Source organism: Melospiza georgiana, chromosome 13, assembly GCF_028018845.1.
Source record: "Melospiza georgiana isolate bMelGeo1 chromosome 13, bMelGeo1.pri, whole genome shotgun sequence".
In the NCBI taxonomy this organism is placed as follows: domain Eukaryota; kingdom Metazoa; phylum Chordata; class Aves; order Passeriformes; family Passerellidae; genus Melospiza; species Melospiza georgiana.
Genome location: NC_080442.1, coordinates 13301209 through 13325455, shown reverse-complemented (window position 1 = coordinate 13325455; position 24247 = coordinate 13301209). Strand labels below are relative to the sequence as shown.

At 50.0% G+C, this 24247-nt stretch overlaps 2 protein-coding genes across 2 annotated transcripts; one reads left to right on the top strand and one right to left on the bottom strand.

Annotated features, from left to right (window-relative positions):
- Positions 1-17716: 17716 nt before the first annotated feature.
- Positions 17717-20146, bottom strand: MRPL46 (mitochondrial ribosomal protein L46). Its single transcript, XM_058033447.1, has 4 exons — positions 19949-20146; positions 19422-19614; positions 18725-18898; positions 17717-18158 (listed from the first exon to the last, which is right to left on the bottom strand). The coding sequence occupies exons 1-4, from the start codon at positions 20144-20146 to the stop codon at positions 17908-17910; spliced, it is 816 nt and encodes a 271-aa protein (XP_057889430.1). The 3' UTR covers positions 17717-17907.
- Positions 20147-20202: 56 nt separating this feature from the next.
- On the top strand, positions 20203-23803 carry MRPS11 (mitochondrial ribosomal protein S11). The gene is made up of 6 exons (XM_058033665.1): positions 20203-20255; positions 20392-20502; positions 20739-20828; positions 21507-21636; positions 22947-23012; positions 23442-23803. The coding sequence occupies exons 1-6, from the start codon at positions 20209-20211 to the stop codon at positions 23547-23549; spliced, it is 552 nt and encodes a 183-aa protein (XP_057889648.1). The 5' UTR covers positions 20203-20208; the 3' UTR covers positions 23550-23803.
- The last annotated feature ends 444 nt before the right edge of the window (positions 23804-24247 follow it).

The window sequence follows — 24247 nt, the reverse complement described above, 5'->3', positions numbered from 1 at the left end:
GAGACACAGTAGGAACAACACGACTGGGAAGCCTCCACTTTTTACCACCAGAGATTATTCAGACAATTTCAGAAGGGTGGCAGGAGTGCCAGCCTGCTCCCAGCTCCTTGCTCTCCGCAGGGTAGCTCTGGAGCCACATCTGTACCAGCACATCTGGCAGGTGTCCCTCAGAGCAAAAGCTGTGCTCATCACTTGAGCATAGACTGAGGCATCCCACCGGTGCCTCTGCACCCCCACCTGTGGCCACATGGCAAACATCTCCCCTGCTCCCCTTTCTCTTAATATATAGAAGGAAAACATCTGAGATCACTGCAGTTTTATTGTCAGATTTGGCAGCCTTTTCGTATTTGCTTGGATTGAGATATAAATTGAATTTGGTTTTCTCCCGCTGACTCAGTTATTTGTTATAGGAATAAGCATGTGGTAATGGATTAGACAGGGGAAGGAGATTTCTCTTTCAGGCGTGTGCACAAGGTGGGATTTGCCATGCCCTGTCCCATGTTTTCCTGGTGTGGCTTTGCATCATCAATGACTTTACAAGCACCTTCCCCTCGTTGCCTGGCCACAGCTGGACGTGGGATTCTTTTCATGGTAGACTTGTACTTCTTTCCCCAAATCCTGCAATGTTTTAGTGCGGAAGAAATTTAACCAGCACTGAAGTCATTTGCTAAGTCTGCTCCCCACCCATATCCTTCCCTCTTCCCCTGTCCCCATCACTCACTTTGCTGGAAACAGTGCAAAGAATTTCTGCAGCTCCTCAGCTGTGCCTGCAGCAACCTCCCTGCCTGAGGAGCTGTCCCTTTGCCCTTCCATCTTCCATTTGTGCAGGTCAGGAATGGCACAGGATGCTCTCTGCACCCCAGCCACATCCTCCCTTATCCCTGCTGGCAGCAGGGCCACACTGTCCCCCCAGCAGCCCTGCAGGGACAGTGGCAGGGAGAAGGACAGCATATGTGGCATTAACCCCTGGATTTGCCCACCAGCACTGGCATTTCTACATTTCCCATCCCAGTATTTCTGCTTCGTCCACGGTGTGGCACCCCTGATCTTCCTCCAGAGCCACCTGGGGGCAAACAGAGCCCCCCAAATCCCAAGCAGGTTGCAGGCAGCAGAGCCCAGCTCTGGCTCCTCAGCATCCCTCCTGGGAAGCTGTCATGGCAAACACACAGGAGCTGCTGTCCCTGGCACTTGAGAGGTCACTGCAGCATCCCTGAAGCCACAGCACACTCTGCAGGCACTCCCACCACAGCACCGACCCCAAACCCTCCACCTGGTCCCTCCCCACAAGCGCCACAATCTCGAGTCCCCCACACTCCAGGTGTCCCCAGGGATGGTGGCACTGGGCTGCAGAGGAATCTGTGCCCACAGCCCTGTAGGTGCTGGCAACATGCAGAACCCATGTCCACAGACACCAGCAGGCAAAGGCATCAAAAGGCATCTAAGACACCGGCCAATTCAGGGACAGTCAGTAAACTGCATATAGCACACTGCAAGGCATGCCACAGCTTAGGGGTTTTGATTCTTTTCACCTGTAAATACCTGCCTATACTTAAAATAACCATCATCACTATAAGCACTATCCATGTCTTTCATGCAGTTTAATCCAACTGCAGATTGGATTTTTCAGATCTGCAGAAAGAGAGAAAACTCATGAAAACTCCTGTCCTCCCACCTTCCTCAAAAGCCCTGCTGCCCCAATGCACCCCCTCTTTACAAACCACCAGGGATCCATCCCAGCCCACCCCCAGTGGGATTTGGCAGCTGCTGCAGGGCTTGGCCCCTTGTGATGCTGATTCCAGCTGCAGGGCTCCAGCACAGCCCGGCCACGGCTCCGCTAATTCTATCAGCATAAACATGGTTTATAGGGCTGCCACTCTGCCTGTCAGCCTTTCTAAATCACCCTGTGCAATGGTCTCCATCCCTCAGCAGAGCACCAGCCCTTCTGCTGAGGTCAGAGATGCTCAGAGATCCCCCTCAGCAGCAAACAGCACCAAAGGGAAGCTGGCATCCGGCAGGGATGTGACAGGCTGGAGGCATCAGGAGCAGCCTCCAGCAAGGAAAACTCCTCACCAGCCAGAGAGCAGGTCAGCCTCTGCACACCCCTGAGCACACCCTGCAGGGAGGCATTAAGGGGAAAATAAAACCAAACAAGCAAGCAAACAAAGCCCTCAGAGGAAAGAAAATACAAGCTACTCAGCTCTAAGTAAAAAAGAATGGCCAAGAGCAAGCTCCCCACCAACCCAACTGCTGCCAGTACCATCCACTCCTGAGCATTTTGGTGATAGAGGTGTTTTTGATTTTTTTGTTGTTGCTGTTAATACTCTGCCCAGTTCCCCCAGGACAGGCTCAGTACTTTAATTGATATATAAATTATGGCAAACACCATTTTTGGAGCTTGAGCCCCCATCAAGCTGGATATGAAGCACCAGTGGTTCCTGACCCCCACATCAGTGGTTTCATCTGCAGTGGTTTTCATCAGGCCCCAGCTCTCAGGCATCTCCCTGTCCCAGTGGCACACATCCTGGGGCAGGGAAGGAGGCCAGGGCTTGCCAGGCAGCTGCAGCAGCATTTCTGAGCAGAGCTCTTGCAGCATTCCCGTCCTTTCCCACATGCTGGGCAGCAGAAGCAGCCACAGCGTCCCCACCTCGCAGGAAAGGAGCCACGAGGCAGACAGAGCCTCTGGGCAGGGCAGCTCTGCAGTGCAGGCTGCCAGGAGCCAACCAGGATGCTCCTGAAGAGCATCCTGAGAGCCTCAATATGGTGTGGCAGCAAAGCCTTGGCTGAGATTCCCACTGAGAATCTCCTGATGGCCACTGGGATGTCCCAGGTCTGGACCAGTCCCATCAAGGGCTGCTCTGGGGTGGCTCTTGATCTCTAAGGAAGCCTCCCTAAAATAAATGTGAGTGGTCCCAGGAGGGAGTGAGGATGATGGAGGCTCTGGGGAGTTGGCGCCGGGGAAATGTGGCTCAAACAAATCCACATGGGGAAGTGTGGGCTGCCAGCTCTCTGCCTGAGGCTGTGAGCCCCCAGGGACATGAGTGTGGGGGTTAAAACCCACTGCTCAGCTGGCACTGGCTGGCACAGGCAGGGAGATCCCCTGGGCTCCCTGCTGGAGTCACAAACTGATGGAGCTCAGCATCCTCCTGGGGTCCTGCGTGCTGCTCCCATCACAGCTGCCACCTTCACTCCCCAGATCTGCCCCAGATATGGCAAATTGAACAGCAAAGCCAGCAAAGGGGCTTTGTTGCTGCAGGAGGGCCTCTCAGCTGACCCTGTCCACCCCTCGTGTCTTACCTGGGCTGAGCCTCTGCTCAAGCACATGTGCCTCTTGCAGATATTTAAAAATAGAAATAATAACAACCTCCTCTCTTTCCTGCCTGGTTGGAGAAATAGCTTAATTAGTTAATAGGGGGTATAATTTGTTGTGTAGCTGTGTGAAGAACTTGCAGAGGGCAAGCTAAGTCACAAAGTCCAAGCAAAGAGCCTCAGAGGTAAGCTGGGGAGGGGAAAGTGCCCCAGCTGTGACCAACCATGTCCTGTGGGGAGACCCAGCTCTGCCTCCAGCATCATGAGAATTTCCAGGCCAGGCTTGAGGATCTTCTCTTGGTGGTGAAATAGCTGTGTCCAGGGGAAAAAGTTGTGAAAAATCAATGGGTTTTGTGTTTTAGAACAATTTCTGCCCACGTTGGCAGTGCAGCTGCATCTTAAGCAAGAGGCTGCTGCCCCCAGACATGGAGGGGGGGTTCTTTTCTCTGCACTGAGGTGTGGGGTTCAGCATCCCCCTGGGATTTCCCCTTTCCTCTTTCCTGGGGAAAGGCAGGAAGGTGAGCAGAGGATGGTTCTTTATTCCCACACACCCAAACCCAACAGCAGTGAAGATGCTGGCTCCTGAACATGGATTCCAGAGCCTCTCTCTCCAAATGCACTGGGCTTGCCCACCTGGGGACACTGCCCTCATCTCCTGTCCCAGCTGCAGGGACAGGACCTGGCCACCCAACACCCAGAACAGAGGCAAACTCTTGCCTGATCCAAAACAGCCTGGCAGTTGTTTACCCACAGCAACATCTGCAAAGGCACAAAATGGATCTTTCTGTGGAGTCGCTGCCATGCTGCAGAGGAGGCTCCAGCGCTCCTCATCCCCAAACCTGGGGTTACAGCTCCCAGGAATGTCCTTACAGCCCCAGTTTCTGCAGGATCTTGTGGAGAGTGAGCTCTTACACTCTCCTGGCCCCACTGAGCAGCTGATATCCTACAAAGGGCCAATGCTGAGCTCTGATGGAGTCAGAGACAGGGAAGGCTCCTGGGGTCCACCCAGAGCCACACTGGGAGACACTGGAGGAGCCAAAGGATTTTCCCCAGGTACCAAAAGCCAAGACACAGCAAATTTGTCTTTCTTCCCCCATGGTAGCTCTCTGCATCCCATTTGGGTGTCATTATAGGTAATTCCCTGCTTGATGTCTCGTCAGAGATGGGGGAGGGAGGCACCATTTCAAGAAAAGACAAAAGGGCTCTTTCTTCATCAGCATTAACCTCAGGCAGCTCTTGAGAAAAATTCTGGGCAATTAGTGGAGCATAAGAAGATTTATAATTGAAATCTAGTTTGTAGCACTACAGGCAGCTCCCTCGAAAGGCATTTCTCAGAGACCAAAAAAACAGGGGGGAAGAAAATAATAGAGAGAGACAGAGGGGGAGAGGGAACTGGTTAAAGAGTTTTAAAATCTCACTGAAAACTCCATTTAGTTTAACATTGCATGATAGCTTTCATAATTCAGAACAAAGTGCAAAGCTCTTTAATGAGGCCATTAATGACCCTTTAATTTACTCCACCAGGGCTGAATTCATAAAACATTTATGTTCCATTTACACAGGATTTTCCTGAGACTGTTCGGGGCAAGTCACCATCGCAGAGCAGGTGGGATGAAACAGAGGATTCTTCTTTGCTGTTCCCACTCTTCTTCACCCCAGTACTGAAGCTCCACATGTGCCTTTTAATTCTGCCAGAGAAGCTGCAGGGACCCAGGAGGGAGGAGAGCCATTTTTGACTCTTCTGCATGGTAAACAGATGCAGAGTGCTCTCTTGGATTCTGCTCTAGGAACAGTGAAATCCTTTTAAAGATTGAGCTGTGGCATCGACAGCCAGCCTCAGAAAACGTTTTTAGAAATCATTACAGCCCAGCTCCAATTCATTACTGACTTGTGATATCAGATTTGCTCTTGGGGTAGCACTGTTGAGAGCACCCGGGGAGATATGACCCCTCCCCCAGCTTTCCAGGCTGCTTGGGGTGGTGATGGGGGAAGGCTCAAAGGATGCAGGTACAGGGATGAGTGCTGAGGGTGCTGCTGCCAACTGCTCTGCTTGCTGCTGAGGGTGGGCTGGGCTGGGAGCTGCTGCCAGGCTGCTGTAGGGGTGGTCAGAGATTGTCTCCCGCCATCTCAGCATCTCCTGTCCTGCGGCTCAGAGAGCTGTCAAGGACACACAGGGTGAGGATGGGCTGGCTCATCACCCCCATCCAGCCCTTCCTGAAAGCCACCATAGCTTCAGGTCATGCTCCAGTCTGGTTGTCCCATGATCCAAACTAAGCCATTTGTCTCTCCATGTTTTTTCTTCTGTTACAGACTGCAAGCAGGGAGAAGCACCAAGGAATGCTTAATTGCTTGTATTGGCTGAAACATCGCTTTTTATTAAAAAAATCTAAACAACTCTTCCTAGTTTATTCCAAAGACCTCACTCTCATTTCTTCAGTAAATGTCAGTTTCTGAACATCTTCATATAAAAAGAGCCATTAATCATTGCAACGAGGTTCACAGCATCTTAATTTTGCTTTGACCAGCCTTCTCAGCTGCTTGCTCAGCTTCAGGACTGTTAAGCACTTCTCATCTGCTTCCCTCTGCAGTTTTGACCTAAGGAGGGTTTGTTGCACCAGCAAACAAAATATTCATGGCAAAACCAGGAGATCAGAGGTGCCAACCCATAAGAATCAGCCCCTCAAAAGCCTCTGCAGGGAGAGGTGAGGAAGATGCTCCAAGCCTCTCAGCATGGTAACAAAGCTGGAGAACATGTCCAGAGTCAATGTTTCCAGCATCTAAAAATAACAGCAGCACTTCCCACCTCCCATTCTGGAGCTGGGTCCACCACAGCTTGTGCCTGGTCAGGTGTGGGGACTGTGGGGACACAGACTCAGAGGGAGATGCACTTTCCATTCAGATTCAGCTTCAGTTGTCATTCTCATTTCCTTTCCTCACCCCTCATTTTGCTGACGCAGGTTAGGAACCTGCTGACCCGTGGAAGCCCTGGCAGTGTCTGTGTCAGTGCAGCCCATGAGTCACCCTCCTCATGTCACAGCTAACAGGGCTGCTGACGCTGATGGCCTCAGAAAGGACACACCAGCAGCAGCATCAGTACCTCTGAAACCACATCAGCACACATCAGCCAGGGCTGTGTGCACTCTGGTTTGGTGTTGTAGGGTGCACTGGGTTCTACACGCTGGGTTTGTGGTTGTAGGGTCATTTTTTTACTTCAGGGGAAAGAAAGAAGCAGAGAGGAAGATTGCTTGACCTACTTGGATCATTCATGCAGAACTGCTTTGCAGCATAGGGTCAAGTTTGTCAGAACACTTACATCACAAGGAGACATTATGGCCGAAAGAAACTTTAAACATGTTCAAGGAAAAAATAACAAAACCCCCACAGACATACACTTCAATGGAGAGGAAAAAAGTGTATACTGTTTTTTAAGTATTTCAAAGTATTTTGGAATCTCACACTCAAAAGTGATCTGAGCTCTAAAGGCACCAGGACCATGACAGGGCAAAGAGGAAACTGGTCCCAGTTCAAGCCTAAAGTGACACCTGCAGGAGATCAGTGGATGAGAGGGGAGGGAACCTGCAGCAAGAAGAAGAGGCAGAATGGAAGTGGCTGCCCAAGGGAGCAGCACCTCTGGCAGCAGCAGGTCACTCACTCTGAAGGGATGCTCTCCATCCCAGTGTGGAGGTGGGAGACCCCTAGGTGGATGCATTTTGTGGACCACAGAGGTAGGAAAAGTCAAATTTTCTTGCTGAAATCACTCTCAAAGTGAGAGGCAGGAGTGCTAAGGGGAGCCCATGGATGGAGCTGGCTGCCTGCAGCACTGGGATCATTCCTGGGATGCTGTGACAGCTGACTGACAGCAGGGAAAGGACATCAGAGCAGAACAGAGACCTCCTGCTGTCCCACAGAGCCTCCTGCAGCCCTGGGTGCTCCAGGGGCTCCTCACTCCCTTTGGCCCAATAAACAATCATCTCTGGGCAGCTCCAGGAAAAGCTGCCTTATACAACTTATTTGATTTCCAGCAACATCAACGCAGGGATCCCATCCAAACTGGACCCTGGGTTGTTTGCTAAGCACAGCCTGCCATTTAGTTAGAAACACATGGGCTCTTACTACATTTCCCTGGAAAAAAATCACAATGGTTTGAACTAAAGGGGAAAATATTTAGTAAAAATCAAAACTTGTACTCATACACATAGAGGCTCTGAAATCCCATAACCACTCACTTCCTGCTCCTCCATCCCAGTTTCTTGCTCAGCACAACTCTACTAACAAAGGCCACCTCTAGGGAAGCTTCCAGCCAAGGGCTTGGGTTTGCTAAGGTTACCCACACACTGACAGTCATGGGGGGGCCAAGACTTGCAGGCTATGAAGTACAGGCAGGCTCTTGAAGTTTTCCACATTTGCATCAAATTCTGTACACCTCCAGGCAGCTCACACATCTCTGGGGCTCCAGAGCTAAGACCTGGCAGCTGCTGTCCTTGAGGACACGCAGTGCTTGAAGCCTGCAGACACACCACCTTTATGAGGATCGTTTTGTACTCCAGCTAAAACCAGAAATGCAGCTTCAGCCACACTGAAAGGCCCCTGCACATACATCCATGAGTGATCCAGCCTCTTCTGAGCAATCCAAGATCTCTGTCCACCATTACAGCTCAGTCCAGACACTGGGGGATCCTCATGCATCCACTTTCCTGCTGCTACTTTAAAACCCACAGGACGGGGCAGCTGAAATATTAAAAACCTCCATGTGGTCACTGTGACAGGCCCAGGAGGTGGGCCAGTGCTCACAGGGTGTCTGTCCTGCTGGTAGTGTGGATGCTGTCTGAAAACCAAAGTGTTTTTGAGGCAAACCACGAGGTACAAAGAGGAGAGGATCAGCAGGCTTGCAGGAATGCCCTGTTTTCCTTTGTGCAGCTGCTGGGCCTTCTAATCAAGACTATCTGATACACTGATGTCATGCTGGTAATGGTATAACTCTATATCAGCCTAATGGCACAATGGGCTTACAAAAGGAGCACTATATGCAGAAATATGCATTCATGCTTGCTAATCCTTCATAAGCCTGTAATCCTGATTTTCTTTTCCAAATAATAAGTGCAGATCTATTAAGATCTATCCCTATCACTAGCTGCATGCTAAATTCCCCTCTTCCTGCCTGGGATCTGCAGTGTCCCCTGCAGGTGGTGGGGCAGGGGGTGACATGCCATCCCCACCAGCTCACAGCCCCCTGGGGATTTTCCTTCCTTCCTTTCCTTCCTTTCTTTCTTTCCTTCCTTTCCTTTCCACCTGTAGCAGGGGGAGCACACAGAAGCAGCCACAGCTTCACTGCCATTCACCTTTCTGGGTCTGAGGATGCCTTCTAGAGGGCATTTCTGCATCAAAATTAAATATATTTATTCACGGACATGCAAATAAGCAAGGGGATAACCAGCTTCCTCCATCCAGCCCTAGCATCCCCTTCTTGCCATTTGTGCCCCAGCACTGGCAAATCCCACTGGCAAATCTCCCCACATTTCTCCACCAGCATCCCCAGACACAGACAGGTAATTCCCAGGAGTCTTGGTATCAAATAACATTTCACAACCATTCTCCAGCCCCTTCATACGAACAACCTGGAAATAACCTTTTCAGGAGTGACAATGTAGAAGTCACTAATTACACAATTAATTTATTCTTTGGCGCTAAAAAAATAAAATTACTTTGTGTTAGAGAGGAGGAGAAAAAAGACGAATCTAAGGGTTTATTTAATTAAAGCTACAATGTATTGAAAAACCAAGTAATTGTAATGATACAGACAATGCCGAGATTGTATAATTAGTAATTAATTACCTACAGAAGTGACAATTTCTTTTCTTTAAAGCTATTCATTTTTCTTTTTCTTGTTTTTCATTTTTTTTTTTTTTAATTTTATATTTGCATGCAACTCTCTTCAGGGCACAAGCAGCAGTCACAGAGCTCCCTGCCTGTAACAACTGCTCACCACACCTAAAGCCCTGCAAAAAATGGGCAGCAGGGCAAATTTTGACTCCAGCCATGAAGAGTCACTGGGCCAGAGCTGACAGGCAGAACAGCTACAGCCTTCTGTGAAGAGATTCAAGACTGTTAGCCCAGTGCTATATATATATATATATTATGCTTATAAGTCCTGATGTTAACCAATGTTATATATATATTTTAAGTATTCATGTATTCACAGCCATAAAGGCCTTTTCTCTACTTGAGCTAAATTGTATAACCGTGACCTATTGTCCCAGAAGGCTTTTTATTCATGTTAAATGGGCACTGAGATTAGAGCGCTCCTTGGTAGTAGGTACAGAAGTGTTCTGGAGGAGACAGCAGGAGATGGATGGTTGCATTGAGGCTCAGCACAGAAACCAAAAACAGGAGAACCAAGCAGATCTGCAGCCCAGCTGGCTTGGCATCTGAAAAATCAGATGGGGAGTTGGAGTGGGGATGACAGTGCCCAGCACACACCATTCACTCACTCACTCACTCACTCACTCACTCACTCACTCACTCACTCACTCACTCACTCACTCATTCACTCACCCCCAGTTCTGGTAGCTCCAGTTTCCCATAGGGATCCCTCACCACTCTCCAGTGCCATCTGTGAGCCAGGGAGAGGGAGCCAGGTTGAGCTCTGTGGTGCTGTCCATGTCAATGCCTCACAAGTGCTCCATGCAGCGCCTCTGGCAGGCTGTCCCACCCTGCCCTGCCCCTTGGGGACAGAATTCCTGCTTGTACTGCCCCTGGCAAACAGCACAAGTGCTCCCTGCCTCTCTGGTACCCATGGAGCCTCCAGCCCCAGCACTGGGCACAGATGCACCCTGGCAGCTCCCAGTTAATATCCACAAGGAACCACAACGTCCCTGGAAAAAACTCTGCACCCTCACCCCTCCCTGCCCAGCCAGGAGATCATTGCAAATCCCATCAGTGGGACTGGCAGTCCCCCTGCTCTGACCTTAACCTTTACCCAAGGCCAGGGAACCCCTCTGGCTTTGAGCCTCATGGGCACACAGGCACAAGCAGTGAAACGTTCCTCGTCCGTCTGTTCATCCCCAGTGCTTGCCAAGGCCTCCCTCCAGTTCCTCAGAGACACGTTCCCTCCACACTGTCTGGGGAAGAAATCAGGACAAGGCAGAGCTGGGTGCTGGTGCCAGGGTGCAGGGTGACAGCCAGGGATGCTGGTGTCCCCTCGCCGGCTGTGACACTTTCAGTGCCTCCGACACAGTCAGGGTGGGAGCGGCAGCGAGCTGGCTGCTGGCTGTTACGCTGCTGCCAGATGGTGGATGAGATTAAAAGAATTTGATTTTCAAATAATCCATAAACCTGGCTGAGCTAATGTCGTTTCATATGCATTATCTTGTAATCCCAAGGAAGAGAACGTTTCAGAGGAAAGAGCCTTATTCTCCCTCCCTGCAAGGACTCTAACAAGCTAAAGATAATCCCCTTTTTGTTGGAAGGTGCTTACAGAGGACCTACAACACCCAGAGTGTGGCACGGGGGCTGTGGCTCCGTGCTGGTGCCTGGGAACAGGACAGCCAGGCACCTGGCACCATGGGTGCTGCCTTGTCCTGAGCTCCACAGAGGTGGGAGCGGCACACAGCAGGGTACAGGGACATGCTGAATATAAACCCCTGGCCAATAAAGAAGGGATTTTGCACTCCTGACTCCAACAGTGCATGGGGGCACATGCTGCTTCGCCACTGGGGTAGAGTAGGGTATACATATATTCTTCTACGTGAGTCCACTTTTATAAGTACTTTTGGGGATAAACCCCCAAACCCAGCCCAAGTAAATCAAAGGCATACTGTGGCAGTCTGGAGAGAGGATCAGGCCCTCCCCAGTGACTGGTCACAGCCAGTCTGGTGATCACCCTCCCCCTCACAAGGTGAGGGACAGCATGTGGCTGAAACCTCAACACTGCCCTCTCCAAAGCAACTGCTGCACAGCTAGGCTTATAGGAAATTCATCCTTAGGGATTGCTTGACTCCCCCTTGTTTGCATCAAACACACACAATCATTTTTTTGCCTCTATCCCTATTCCATATGGATGCACCCCTATCCCTCCCTATCCCTGCACAGTGCCCTGAGCAGACCTCAGCCCCTGCCCTCCATCCACCCTCTATTCTCACATGTTGCCTCTCTGCTCCCTGCCTCTTTTTCCCTGCACTAGAAGCTCCTTGGACTCTCCTGCTTCTTGTCAAGCCTCAGTGGAGCAAGGACAACCATCTGCCAATCACTGGGATCCTTCAACGTGAGAGGTACAAGCTTGAACGCAGCAGTTAAAAACTGTTGATCCTTATTCCATGCTCCAGGTTCCCACGCTGGAGCGTGCCAGAGCTAGAGCAGGAGGTTGTTTTAAGGGGAAAGGGAAATAAAAACTCCACTGGAAGGATTTCCCAGTCACTGCCTGCCATCTAGTGCCTAGCACTGAGCTGTTTCACAGGCAGCAAGCAGCATCCACCTCCTTGCTCTGGGGAATTTAGCTCTTAGATTAGAGCCAGCGACATTTGAGCATCAAGCTCCCAGCACTGATAATTCCCTGCCATGCTCCCCACTCTGGGCCAGAGACAGGGAATGGGTTTGGAGTCCAATAGCCCAAGTCCTGGTGGGAACTATCAAGGAAAACAGCATGGGAGTGAGGAGAGGCGATGCTGTGTGCCTGCCTGGGTTGTGATACCATGCCCAGCTACAAGAAGCTAACTAAATACAACACAGCCTGACTTGCTGCAAGCTGCTGCCTTCAAGGTCATGTCATCATCGTCAGCAGCTCTGATCAAAGCAGTACACACAGGCATTGTGTGAAGAGTGCCACAGACAGGCTAAAAATAGGAGACGAATGGAAGCATGAGGGAAAAGGGTGAAGGGTGAGGCTTAACAGCTGTGCAGGAGACTGAAAACTTAGAGAAAATCAGGAAGAAAACAAAAGTAATCAAGAAGCACCGACTTTGTGACTTGGAATATTCTGGTGCTTGGACATACCCCTGAAGATTCCCACCCAGTTCAATCCATGGGTAATCACTGCAGCAAGAACACAGTCCCTGCCAAGCTCCAGTAGCTGGTGATTTTAACTTTGTCTTCAGGCAATCTCGAGAGCTGATGTACCTGGAATCACCTTAGGGGGTGTCTGGCAGCTTCTTGCTCCTCTGAAAAGGTTCAGATAACTACCTACCCAAAAGGGCAGGAGAGAACAGGCAAGACTCACCATAATCCTATTTGCAGGCAGAGAAAATTAACAGATATGAAATCCAGAAAGATCTGGGACAGGTAATGCCCATCTTGCTCTCTGCCTCCTGCCTCTGCCAGCCACAGACCCTCCAGCATTCTGGTGGAAGGCACTGCCTGCTGCACCACATTCCCTAAGGAGGGACAAGAGTGCTGATGGAGCAGAGGCTGAAAAGTGGGTCCCCATGGGTGCCACCTCCTAAAATGGGGGACTCACTGCCCTTCCACACAGGGCACTGATGGGATCAGACACCCTGAGCACCCAATTTCCCTCCTCTCCAAACTCCTTACATCTTGGCTGCCCACTCCTCACCAGATCCCTCTTTGCTCAAGCTCATCCAACATTTGCAGCCTGTGCCACTTGAAGCTTGAAGCCCTGCCACTTTCCAGCTTGGGAAGCAGTTGCTCTTTTGCAGAGGGGAGCTTTGGGTCTGACACAAACTGGGCATTTGGAAAGGGCAGGTGGGGCAGGGCAGCAGCTTCAGAACCTGCAGAACCAAATTTCCTGATTAGCACATGGCTCCAGTTTCCTCCAGTGCTTCCAGAACAGCAATAGGCAACATTAACAAAAGGATTACTCAGAATTCAAAAGCAGATGGGATTTGTGACCCATTATATTAACTGGGGGCTAGGGAAAGCTCTACACAGAGAGAATACTGCCAGCAGGTAACCAAACCAATTATTAAGAGCTCACAGATCACGAAACTAGATATATACACACATCAAGATAAATATCTATTTGCCTGCAGAATCAGGACGCTGGCTGAGCCACCCTCCAATCCCAGTGTGTTTTTTCTATGTGCCCATTGAACCTGGATTACACCTAGGTTTTTTCCCCAATAATTCACTCACCCCACAGGTTTACTGCTGAGGAATAACATTTGGGAGGGTAAAACCTGAAAGGAGAAATGTAATGGGTATAATTACTTTGATAGATGAGAGGGAGCAGAAAGCCGGCAGGCAGCAGCAGTGCTGGCCCATGCCTCATGTCATGATGTCCCCAATCTCCCTCTGCCCAGTTGCCTGAGAGCAAGAGCAGCCCCTCAGAAGATGATCTTCTTTCAATATCAACAACCACCTTAAGCTCCAACAGCGTTCAGCTTAAAATTCAAACTGTTAGTTGAAAAATCTGTTCCTCAACTTTTGCATTGGTTAATTATGAAATTGGATTTTCAGCAGCCAGCTAAAGAGCCAGTTGCTGGCAGTGCACAGTCCTGCTCCTGGAGTGGGCTCTGATGGTGAGTCCTAAAGCCCTGCATTCTCTCCATAGAGGCTTCATTGCTGTGCCTCAGTTTTGAAGCTTTATTGCTGAAAGACACTTCATAATTCAATTGAGAAATTCCCCTGGGTCTTCAAGCATTGCTTATGAAGTCCTGACAAAGGATTTTATACCCCACAAGATCTGTTAGGGAAAAGTAGCCTTGACAGCAAAGCTGTAGCTGGAACTACCTGAAGGGGGTTCCTGCTGTCAGCATTTCACAGTCACCTCAAAAATTCCTGTCTTTCCTTTTTGAGGGATGGATGTCAAGGATTGGGAAGTATCAACAAAGCTTCTGAGGAAATTTGACCCTGAGTACAAGTTTCCCAGCAGTACCCCATATTTTATATCCATTCTTGCTTTTGCAGGGATTCACTCAAACCTTGCCTCCTGCCTGCCCCACTCTGTGTCTTTCCAACATGCTGGTTATACCAACCCACAGGGGTTTCACAAGAAAAGGGAGGAAAAAGGTGTCCCCAAAAACAAAAGGATGGGATTTAGTCTGCTCATATCGCTGGTGACCTCAAGCAGATTTCCCACCAATCTTCTGCTGGGTCTCTGGGCTGCCATGAGCAGAGCAGCCCAGGCTCCATCCCCTGCAGGCAGCAGAGCACAGCAGGAAAGAGCAGCACCTGCACAAAAATTCCTTCCGAAGAAAGAGATCCAGCACAAGAATGGGAGCTTGAACATAAAGGCAAAGGGACTGATGCTGCTGGAGATGATTCATCCTCCAGGACAGGGAGCGAGGCCAAAGGCTGCAGCAGCTGGGACAGCACAGTTCCCATTGTCCCTGAGCCAGCTCACCCCTGGCCTGGCAGCCAGGGATGCCTCAGGATGCTACTGCACCCCCGGCATGCATCCCTGCTCATGGTTCTGTTTGGGAGAATAGCATCTCTCCTCCCACAGGTGTTCTGAGAGCAGGAAGAGGTGTAGCCTGTGGCTCCAAAGACCTCTCCTGACTCCACATGTATTTATCTTCCCAATTCTGAAGACTTTCATTGCTTGGGGCAATAAAGAAGCCAGAAGGAGCAACAAACTGGAGTTTCCCATTATGTGAGAAAGTGTTCACAGTTCAAACTATCACAAAACATATAAGCAGGGCTCTGCTAAGAGAGCACCAACCCCCGAAACTTACACAGACAAGGAGGGATTTCAGCTAAGCAACAATTTTGTAAAAGTAAAGGAAAACTGTATCTGTGAAGCTGAGAAGTGTTTTTATTAGGACTTGTTATTTCTTCTCCACTGGAGGGGAGTGTTAGTGTCAACTTGCCACAAAGAAAACTCTCAGCTCTCTCTTCTAACGTGGTGGTTTAAGCAATGGCTTAGATGCCAGAGCTTTAGAATGCAACTGCTCCTTCCATTTGTGTCTGCTACTGGAGACTTTCAGCAACAGCTGCTGCACTGCATCACACCAGGGCCAGGACATCTTCAGATGCTTCCTTCCCCTTGGAGAGAGAAAGGATGAGGCTTTTTGTGTATGACCCTTAAGAATGGAAGCATCCCATGCCAAAACTGCCTTTGAGGAGCAGAAAGCCTCTGCAGCCTGAGCTGCACATCCTCTCTGGTGTGCACAGTCAGGAGTGGGTAACAGCAGCACAGATCTTACCTGGGACTGCTTAGACAAGAGCATTGCTGCTCTCAAAGTGAGGAGTTACAGGTCCTTTCCAAAACTCCTCTCTGCAGTGCACCCTTCCCAGGAGAGCTCTTCAGCTGATCTCACCCTGCCTTGCACTGAAGAACCACAACAAACTCAGTTTCTTCCCCAGGCACTTGGTGCAGCCTCAGGTTCTGGCAGAGATCTCATGTGAGGGGACTTTGTCAAGGTGAGAAAAACCCCCCAGGGTTTGAGTGCAAACAAGCTCCAGCCTCCCTCAATACCCAGACAAACTCTGGTGGTTCTCCATCACATTTGCAAGGGGGTTTTTGTGTTTCAACAAAGTAAAATGCTCCCCCTGGTCTCTGTGCTGGACTGCAGAAGCTCTCACACAGCCACAACTCCACAGGTTCCTTCTGCTCTCTCAGGAAAGGCTCTCAGGCTTTGTGCTGCCTTTTCAGCACTTACCACCAGCCTGCTCAGACTTCTGCAGCTCCGAGCATGGGAACAGGTTGATGCTGAGTGGAAAGGCAGCCTGCAGCCGCCAAGTTCCCAAAGGAAAAGAACAGCCTCAGTGACCTGCTGCAGGAGTTTGGGAGTAGAGGGAATGAGAAGATGCAAACCATCCTCTAGGATCCTCCAGCTTCCCTCTCCCCAGGACTGGGAAGAAAAGAGATCACACAGGAGAACTGAGCAAAAGCCTCTGAGTTACAGGATCTGTGATTGTTTGCAGCAACTGGCTGAGTGGCTTTAAATAAAATCAGCTACAGGAAAAATGAAAATAATTTAAATAAATAAATAGATGGTGCTGTTCCCACACAGGTTGCAAGCAGGAATTTTTATTTCAGGTGATGAAAAAACACTTTCAGCTTTCAGAAAAGACCAAGCTTCTCACACACATGCTACCTGTGAGAAGGTCTGAGGACAAGGAAAAAGCATTTAAAATGAAGGATGCTGTTGATTCTGACCTTTCCACTGCTGAAGGAGCTACACATCTCTCAGCACAGACAATGCCCAAAGACTTGCAGCCTGAGTAATCCAGAAATAGGAACTGCCTGTGTCTGAAGATCAGCAAGGTTTCAGTGCAGCCTTTTCTTTCATTTGTGCTCTGTCTTTTGGGAGCCAGCACAGATTAAACAGCATTTTCTATGCTTTCAAAGTTTTGTCCCAGCAATACAAAACCTGCCTTGGTGTGGGGGCAGGCTCTTTAGCTAAGGGCATGTCTTAAACCTGTGGCCACAAGGTCTCAGCTGCATCTTCTGGAGCCAGGGACGGCCTGAAACAAGAGTGGCAGAGAAAATCTGTACTGAGTGCACCCATGCACCCCACAGGAGGGGCACAGCCTGAGAAAAGGACTCACCTCCCCCTGCTTCAGCAGCTTCAGGTCCTGGAGAAGGCAATAGGGCTCCCTTCAGCAGTGCTGACCTCAGAGAGCAGCCAAGAATCTGCAGCCTTTCAGGCACATGTTCTGCTCCACATTTATTTCCTCCTTGCCACTGCTCCCTGCTGCAGACTCAGCCTCCTTGCCAGGCCTGTGAGGATGCTTCCAGGAGCCAAGATTTGTTGGTAATTTATGGCAAACCTGCAGCTCCCAGACTGTCCAGCATTGGAAAATAGAAGGCTGCTGTGCTACCCTCCACCCCAGTGTCTTGCAGAGTGATTAAGGATAACTTTAATTTGTTGAGCCTGGAGCTCAACAGCTCCCAGAGGATTGATAAAGTACACACAGCAATCTCCAGTTCCACCCCTGGAGTCCAAACTCTCTCTGGATGATTTATGACAGTTATTTCCTCCCTCTCTCCCTGCTGCTGGAGCAAGCTCATTCCCTGAGAGGTCCAGCAGCACTCTTGACTACTGAACAGCAACATTTACAACCAGAAAAAACCTCCAACAACAGAACCAGCCCCAGAGGGCCAAGACAGCATCACACAAGCCCAGGATAGATCTTCTAATAAAGAAACTGGGGTAATAGGGTCAGGCTACCTGAGGCAGAAGTTAATAAGGTGTGAATATCCCTGTTACATCCCCCCAGAAACCCTTCCTGTCCTGGCTGGCGTTCAGGAGAGTCCGTTCCCACCTGGACACACAGATAACCCTCCAGTGCTGCTCTTATCAGAGAGCAGGTGCCAGTGATAAGCATTAGCTACAGCAAGGAGAAACCCTTTGAGGCTGAGCCTGTGGCAGGAGTCTGGAGAGGAAAGCAAACCTTCTGGGTAGCACAGCACCAGGGAATCACACTCCTGGGAGAGGAAAGGATCGTGCATTTCCAGAGGAGGTGGAGGAGGAGAATTCAACAAGAGCAAAGAACTCCCTCAGGAAAGCTTCACTTCCGAGTATAAATTTTAATATTTATTCAGTACAGGGCCAGTGAAGAGAATTGGGAAATAAGGCAAAGGCAAATCATCCTCCAGAACCCGAGTGAACATCTCAGACACCCAGACCATGCAAAGCACCAGCCATGCTCCTCCCTGGAGCCATGTCCCACACTTTCCCCATCTGCTGGAGCACAGGCCATTGCTCACAAGTCCAGGAGGAATCTATTGACTTTTTTCAGGTATTCTGACTGCAGGTAATCTCCCAACTCCTTCTTTGTGACCCACAGGTGATCCGCCTTCAGCTTTGCCTGGGACAAATCACTGCTTTGGAGGAAGGCTTTGAAGAAGAAGACTTTGGCTCCCACGTTATTCTCAGTTCTGATGGCCTTGGGGAATTTATACTTGTAAATCCCAAATGGTGCATTCCCCAGGACTTTGGCTTGAATGTGATCTCCTGCAAGAAGCCAGCAATGCAAGAGAAAGAGAGTGAGACATAAGAACACAGAACAACAATAACTGCTCCCTGTATAACAACAACACTGCATAAGCCAGACTGACTGTTCCCTCTTTGGCAGAAATACTGTGAAAAAAATGTTGTTTTTTCTCATGGAAAAACAGCTCATTTGGAGACCAGAGAGTCCTCTTAGAGTGGGAGAGGGAGGAAGGGGAGGGTATCCAGCTTTGCCAATCTTGAGTGAAAAGCAAGGACACATGTTTGCCCTCATCACCCATCTGCCACAAAAGCTACTACAGGGCAACAAGAGGGAAAGAGAAGTCCAAAGTAACCCCAGACATTCAGGGGTGTCTGGTGATACCCCCCAAATGGCCCATAGCAGTCAGACATGGCACTGCTGCTGCTGCTGGCAGCCAGAGATCCCAACTCCCAGTGTGCCAGCCCTCTGCCTCATGCCCTTTCCCAGCAGATGGGAGATTTCACTACAGCAGATGGCAAACATCCCTCAGACAGGGCACTGGAAGGAAACCACTGGGACAAACAAGAGGGGGGGTCAAGCTACACACCCAAAAACAGAGCCATGGCTCGCTCAGCCGTGCTCCGTAGCGTCTCTCCAGGCTGCCACTCCACTTGAGGCAGGAGCCACAGCTCCTGGTTACCAATTTTCTGTTTCACCAGAAGCATCAGGTTGCTGTCCAGCTTCCTGTTCAACGACGTTCGATCGTTGCTTTTGTCAGCATCTGCCAAAAATCAACACATGCTGGAAACAAAGTCTCCTGCAGCATGCTCTGAGCCCCTTGGTTATCAACCCTGTGTGCCTCATACCCAGAAACAATGCACAAATGTGGGTACATGGAATATGACAGAAATCTAGACAAGAATGCTCTCAGTCACTCTAGAAATCATTGCAGGATTCAGCTGCTGTTTTCCTATCCAGAAGGACTCTATAATAAGCAGCCTGGATCTCCATCTTCACAAAAATCAAGGGCACCAAGTAGAGCTTGGGAACCAAATGACCAAACATTTCTCTTGTCTGGATACCACATGTATGTTCATCATTTTACCTTCATGAAAATACACTTTTTTTGCAGCATGGGAACGCTGATTTCCCTGTCAAACAGTTAATTGCACATGTGCTGCCACAGAGTCAAGACTCTCTTTAAAACAAACAAAAAAAGAGACGCAAAAATGCCTTCCTTCTATTGAATTGCACTCTGGCAAACAATCTGGCTGTTATTACCCACCACGAACTCCAGGCTGTACCTGTTATCCGTGGGGCAGCTTTGAACCGCAGAAACTTCTGCTCCCACTTCTCCTCCAGGTCCTGAGCCATGATGACCGTCTTGCCACGAGCTTCGTCCTCGTCATACAAGCTTTCCATCTTCTTCTTGAGCTGCTCTTCCTCCTCCAGCTTACGCATTTCATGATCTGAATAGTGGCTCCTCTCCAGCTCTATCTAGAAGAGCAACATAAAGAATTCTTAAACCACAAGCACTATAGGCAGAATTAAATTATTTCCAACTCAGGAAAATAAGGCAATAGGAATCTCCTGAGGCTGAGCAGGGCTTCCCTGCTTGCAGCAGGAGCGTGAGAGAGACACCAGCACCATGGAGGTGACCATGGGAACACCTCCAACACCCACGAGATGTGGGGCAAATCGCACGCAGAGCACTCGGGGACCAACATCACAGACGGTGTGTGCGAGGCCACCAGCCCCTGACGTCCCTCTCCCCTCATGCCTCAGACTGAGGGCGCCATTTCCCCATCAACACCCCCACATCCCCCTCTACCTGCTCCATGAGCGCCGCCACCTCTTCCTCCTCCTTTTCCAAAGGCTGCGTGATTCGGGGAAGCCTCAACAAGCACATCGCCCCAAAAAGCTTCCAGGGGCGCGGCGCGGCAGCGCTACAGACCCAGCGTGCGCTGCCTGCCGCCCGCAGCCCCAGGGGCGCCGCCGCCATGGCCCGCGCCCCACAATGCCCCGCCATGTCCCCTCCTCGCTCCCGGCGTGCTCCGCGCGGCCGCTCCCCGGCGCGGGCCGAGCGCCGCCATGAGCGCGGCCATGGCGCTGGCCGGGCTACGCGTGCTGGGCTGGGGGTGAGCGGAGCGGGCGGGACGGGCAGTGGGGAGCGGGGGGACAGCGAGGGGACAGCGGGGAGGGCCCCCCTCGCTGTGCGGTGGCCGCTGGGGGCTGGCCGCTGTCGCCCAGCGCTCACCGCGGTTGTCTCCTCAGGGGCCGCGCCGCCGCCCTGTGCCGCGGGCTCCGCTCCGGCCCCCCGAGGCTGCAGGACGCGGCGGGGGCGGCTGCCAAGGAGACGGAGAAGCAGAGCGCGACCGAGCAGAGGTGAGAGCCGAGGCCAGGCCGCGCCGGGAGGGCGCTGCCATCTGCCTCTTGCTGCGAGGTTTTATCGCCTTCGGTGGGTTTTCAGCCGAGGAAGGGGAGGGAGCCGCTTGACTCAATCAGAAACGCAGCTTGTGTTTTTCGGAGGTTTGCTCCCTTCTTTCTTTATTTTCCGATATGAAATGAAACTTTGTAATATTTAAAGAGCGAGGCCTGACAACTCTTACTTCGCTTCTCAGCTCTTTAATCCTGCAGAGGAACTCCATGAGGTGGGATGGCAAGGTTTATGAAGAGGTCCCGATAGCTCACATCAAAGCAACGTACAACAAGTAAGCAAATGAGCTGCTCCATTCCTGCTCTCGTGTGAAATCAAAGCTTCGAACCCGGGGTTTGGCCTGTCATCATTGCGATCTAAAGGCTCAGAGGAAAACAGCCAAGGGAGTTGTGTTCATAGCTGGGAAGATGATACTGATTTAAACCTCAGTGGTGTTCGGGGAGCATACCTGTTCTTGGAGTGTCTTAAAAGCAGTGAGATTGTTTTTATATGTTTTGATTACATTCTGAGATGAATAATCAGATGCTGATAGTTTTACCAGCAGGTTACTTCCAGCCCATGCTATAGCACTATTTCTGTGCAGGTGTTAAAAAAATTATCATATTCTCCATGAGACAGCTGTGTTTCATCAGTGATTGCTCCTGTGATATGTTACTGCTTAAGGCTCTTTCAAGTTCTAAAAGTGTCTTGTGCATTTTTTGTAATAGAAGAGATGAAATGCAGTGAGAGGTGGATCTGAAAGGGCTGAGTGAGATAAAGCACACCTTCTCCAGAAAGGTTCTGCCGGGGTCTGTAAGATGACCAGGTCACTGCTGGGTGGTCTCTGCAGTGGGTTTGAGTGGGATACTTTAAAAGAGAGACAGAAATCAGTTATGCCAGTAAGGTGAGTGAGAAACTGGAGAATAAAGCTTTGTTCCAGCTTGCTTCTTCCCTCTGCCCTGTCCCTCTGCAGCACACACATCCAGGTGGTGAGCTTTGACAACCAGCCCTTCTCCCGCACGTCCTGCGGCACAGAGGGCTTCCAGAACGCCAAGAAGGGCACAGCCATCGCAGCACAGACTGCAGCCATGGCAGCGGCAGTGGTGAGTGCCCACTGTGATCCCCACCTCCAGAGGGGCTCTGCCTGCCTGCCCTGCCCCTGGGCACAGCCCTGGCTCGCTGTGGTGCTGGAGTTTCATTTGCACACAAAGTGTGTTTGAAAGAGCTGTTAGAAACGCCCCAAGTGGGAGCTGAGCTGATTGGAAATGTGTGATTGTAACTTGGAGCCTGTCCTTCCCTAGCACCGGTCTGCACAGCCTCCTCTTTTCCTAAGTGAACATTTCTCAGTCATTTGGGGAATGTAGTAGACCCTGAATCAGCAGCAGTTCAAGTTTTGCACCTTAGGGGGCTGAGAAGTAGCTGTAGTTATTGTCTGGATGTTTTATATCTGCTCTCTGCCACAGAAGTGAGCTCCAGCCAGCAGTTCCAGTCAGAGGAAGTGATGTTCTTGCACCTGTTCATTCCAGCTGCATGTCCTTTATTGTAACTCTTTCTGAAAAAAAACGTGGGTGTCCAGGTGGAGGAGCTGAGGCTGGCTGTGTCATAGTCCTCATTACAGCAGAATGAGGCAAGGTTAAACTGAAAATCCTTACCCTAAATTAGGTGGAACTCACTTCAGCCTTTCATGCCAGAGGAGTTTGGTGCCACTGCTGGCCAACAGCTTATTGTGGTTGACTCAGAGGGATATAAGAACATCTTCACTATTAATCTGTGCTCGTTGGAGCCTGATAATAGCTGCGTAGCAGTGCTTGGACAGATTGATTCTGTCACTGTTGAAGTAGTTAGTACGTTAATTGCACCAGAGCACAATGAGAAGGAGAGCCAGAGGTGGCTCCCTCCACGTGGTGGCAGCAGGGCTGTGCTGTACAGCAGTTCTTCATTTCCAATTTGAAAACCCCTAGAATTTTTGCCCTGAAGGTGTGGACTCCTGCACAGCAAATCTAAAGCTTGCCTGCTCTCTCATTTACCCTCCAGAAAGAATCCACCGCTCACAGGGGAGAAGTCGCCACATTAGAGAAGGGAAAACAACTTAGAATTAGTCATTGTTAGTCCCTTGCCACTTCAGTCACGTATCCATGGATATGTCCTTTTTTGCTCTGGCTTTAGGGCACAGATAGTTTGATTTGAGAGCTTTCTCTGTGTGCAGAGCTCACAGTTTAGCACAGAAGTTCTCTTGAACTGCCATGGCCCAGCCTCGTTTGCTCTTAGTGTCTCTGCAGTAATCCTCATATATGTCTTCTCTATCCATTACTACCTAATCTTTAATTTTACTTAAGTACTACTGTGAAAATGAAAGACACCAGGGGAGCCAGAGTTTGTCAGAGAGAACACTAACTAGTTGTTCTTTTCACAGAAAGCACGTGGGAAGGGTGTATTGCACGTGCGAGTCATGGTCAAAGGACTGGGACCAGGACGCAAAGTAGGTGTTGGAGTTTCTTTTCCATACTTTATTTTCTCAGCTATCATGGATGTTTTCTAAACTCAGGTTGGTTTCAATTAACTTGGTTTTTCTGAAGCTGATGTAAAGGATTCCTCACCCAAGTGCCCAGTAATGAATTTTTAGAGTCATTATAATTTTAGAGTAATACCATGTTGGAGATAGAATAAAAGCTGTATTTGGGACTTCTTATGGCTAAAGTAGGAAAATCAGTAGGAATGCTCAAGAAAGGACTAGACCAGATAAGTTCAAACTGGGTTTTCTGAATGGGTTACTTATTTTTAAGAATTAAGAAGTGAGAAGCATTGGAACAAGTTGACTTTTAGATGGGGGACGAAATTGGTTTGCCCTGAGCTTTTCCCCTTCTCTGCTGTTCTGTGTGTTGATAGCTGTCATCTGCTTTCATTGCAGGCTGCCATCAAGGGGCTGACAATGGGAGGTTTGGAGATCATCTCCATCACCGACAACAGCCCGGTCCCCCACAACGGCTGCCGCCCACGGAAAGCCAGGAGAGTGTGAGGGGCAGGGCAAGGGACACACAGCTTTCAGTGTCAGTTCACCAGGGACTGACTTGAATGTTGCTTCTGTGACTGATTCTGGAAGGCCACCATCCCTGGAAATACTTGTTGAGGGAAGCTTGGAGAGACCATGCTGAGCCTTGAAAATGCAGGAGGTAGAAGCTGCTGGTGAAAGCAGGAATCCGTGTGTTCCCTTAGTGGGAAGCCTCTTGTCTACAAAGTTTGTTGATTAAAATGTTGCTTTTCTGACAGCCATTCCTGCTGTGTTCCTAGAAGTATTTTGGCTTATTACTTCCTTTCAACTGCTCTCTTCCTCTTACCACCATATGTGGCTCTTATCTAGCCCTCCATGCCATTAGTGTCCTTGTCAGACAGAAGGAGAGCCTGAGATTTCAATCTCCTTGTAGTCATCTGTAGTAAACAACTGCACAGGGTCAGGTCATCTTCCTTCCCTCTTTGTCTCACTGCTCACATTGGGAAACAAGGTATGGGGTAACTCTTTCCTTACCCCTGGCTCACAGAGGTACGTGTGGCCTAGGAGAGGCAGCTCTCCCTGTTCACAGAGCACCAGCCTGGATCCATTCCTGGTTCCTGGCACAGATCTGTTGCAGTGCTTTGTTTCACCCAAGCTGTACTGACCTGCCACTGCTCTTGGCAAAGGAAAGCACCTCACTTTCTAAAGGGGCTGCTGGGATCTTG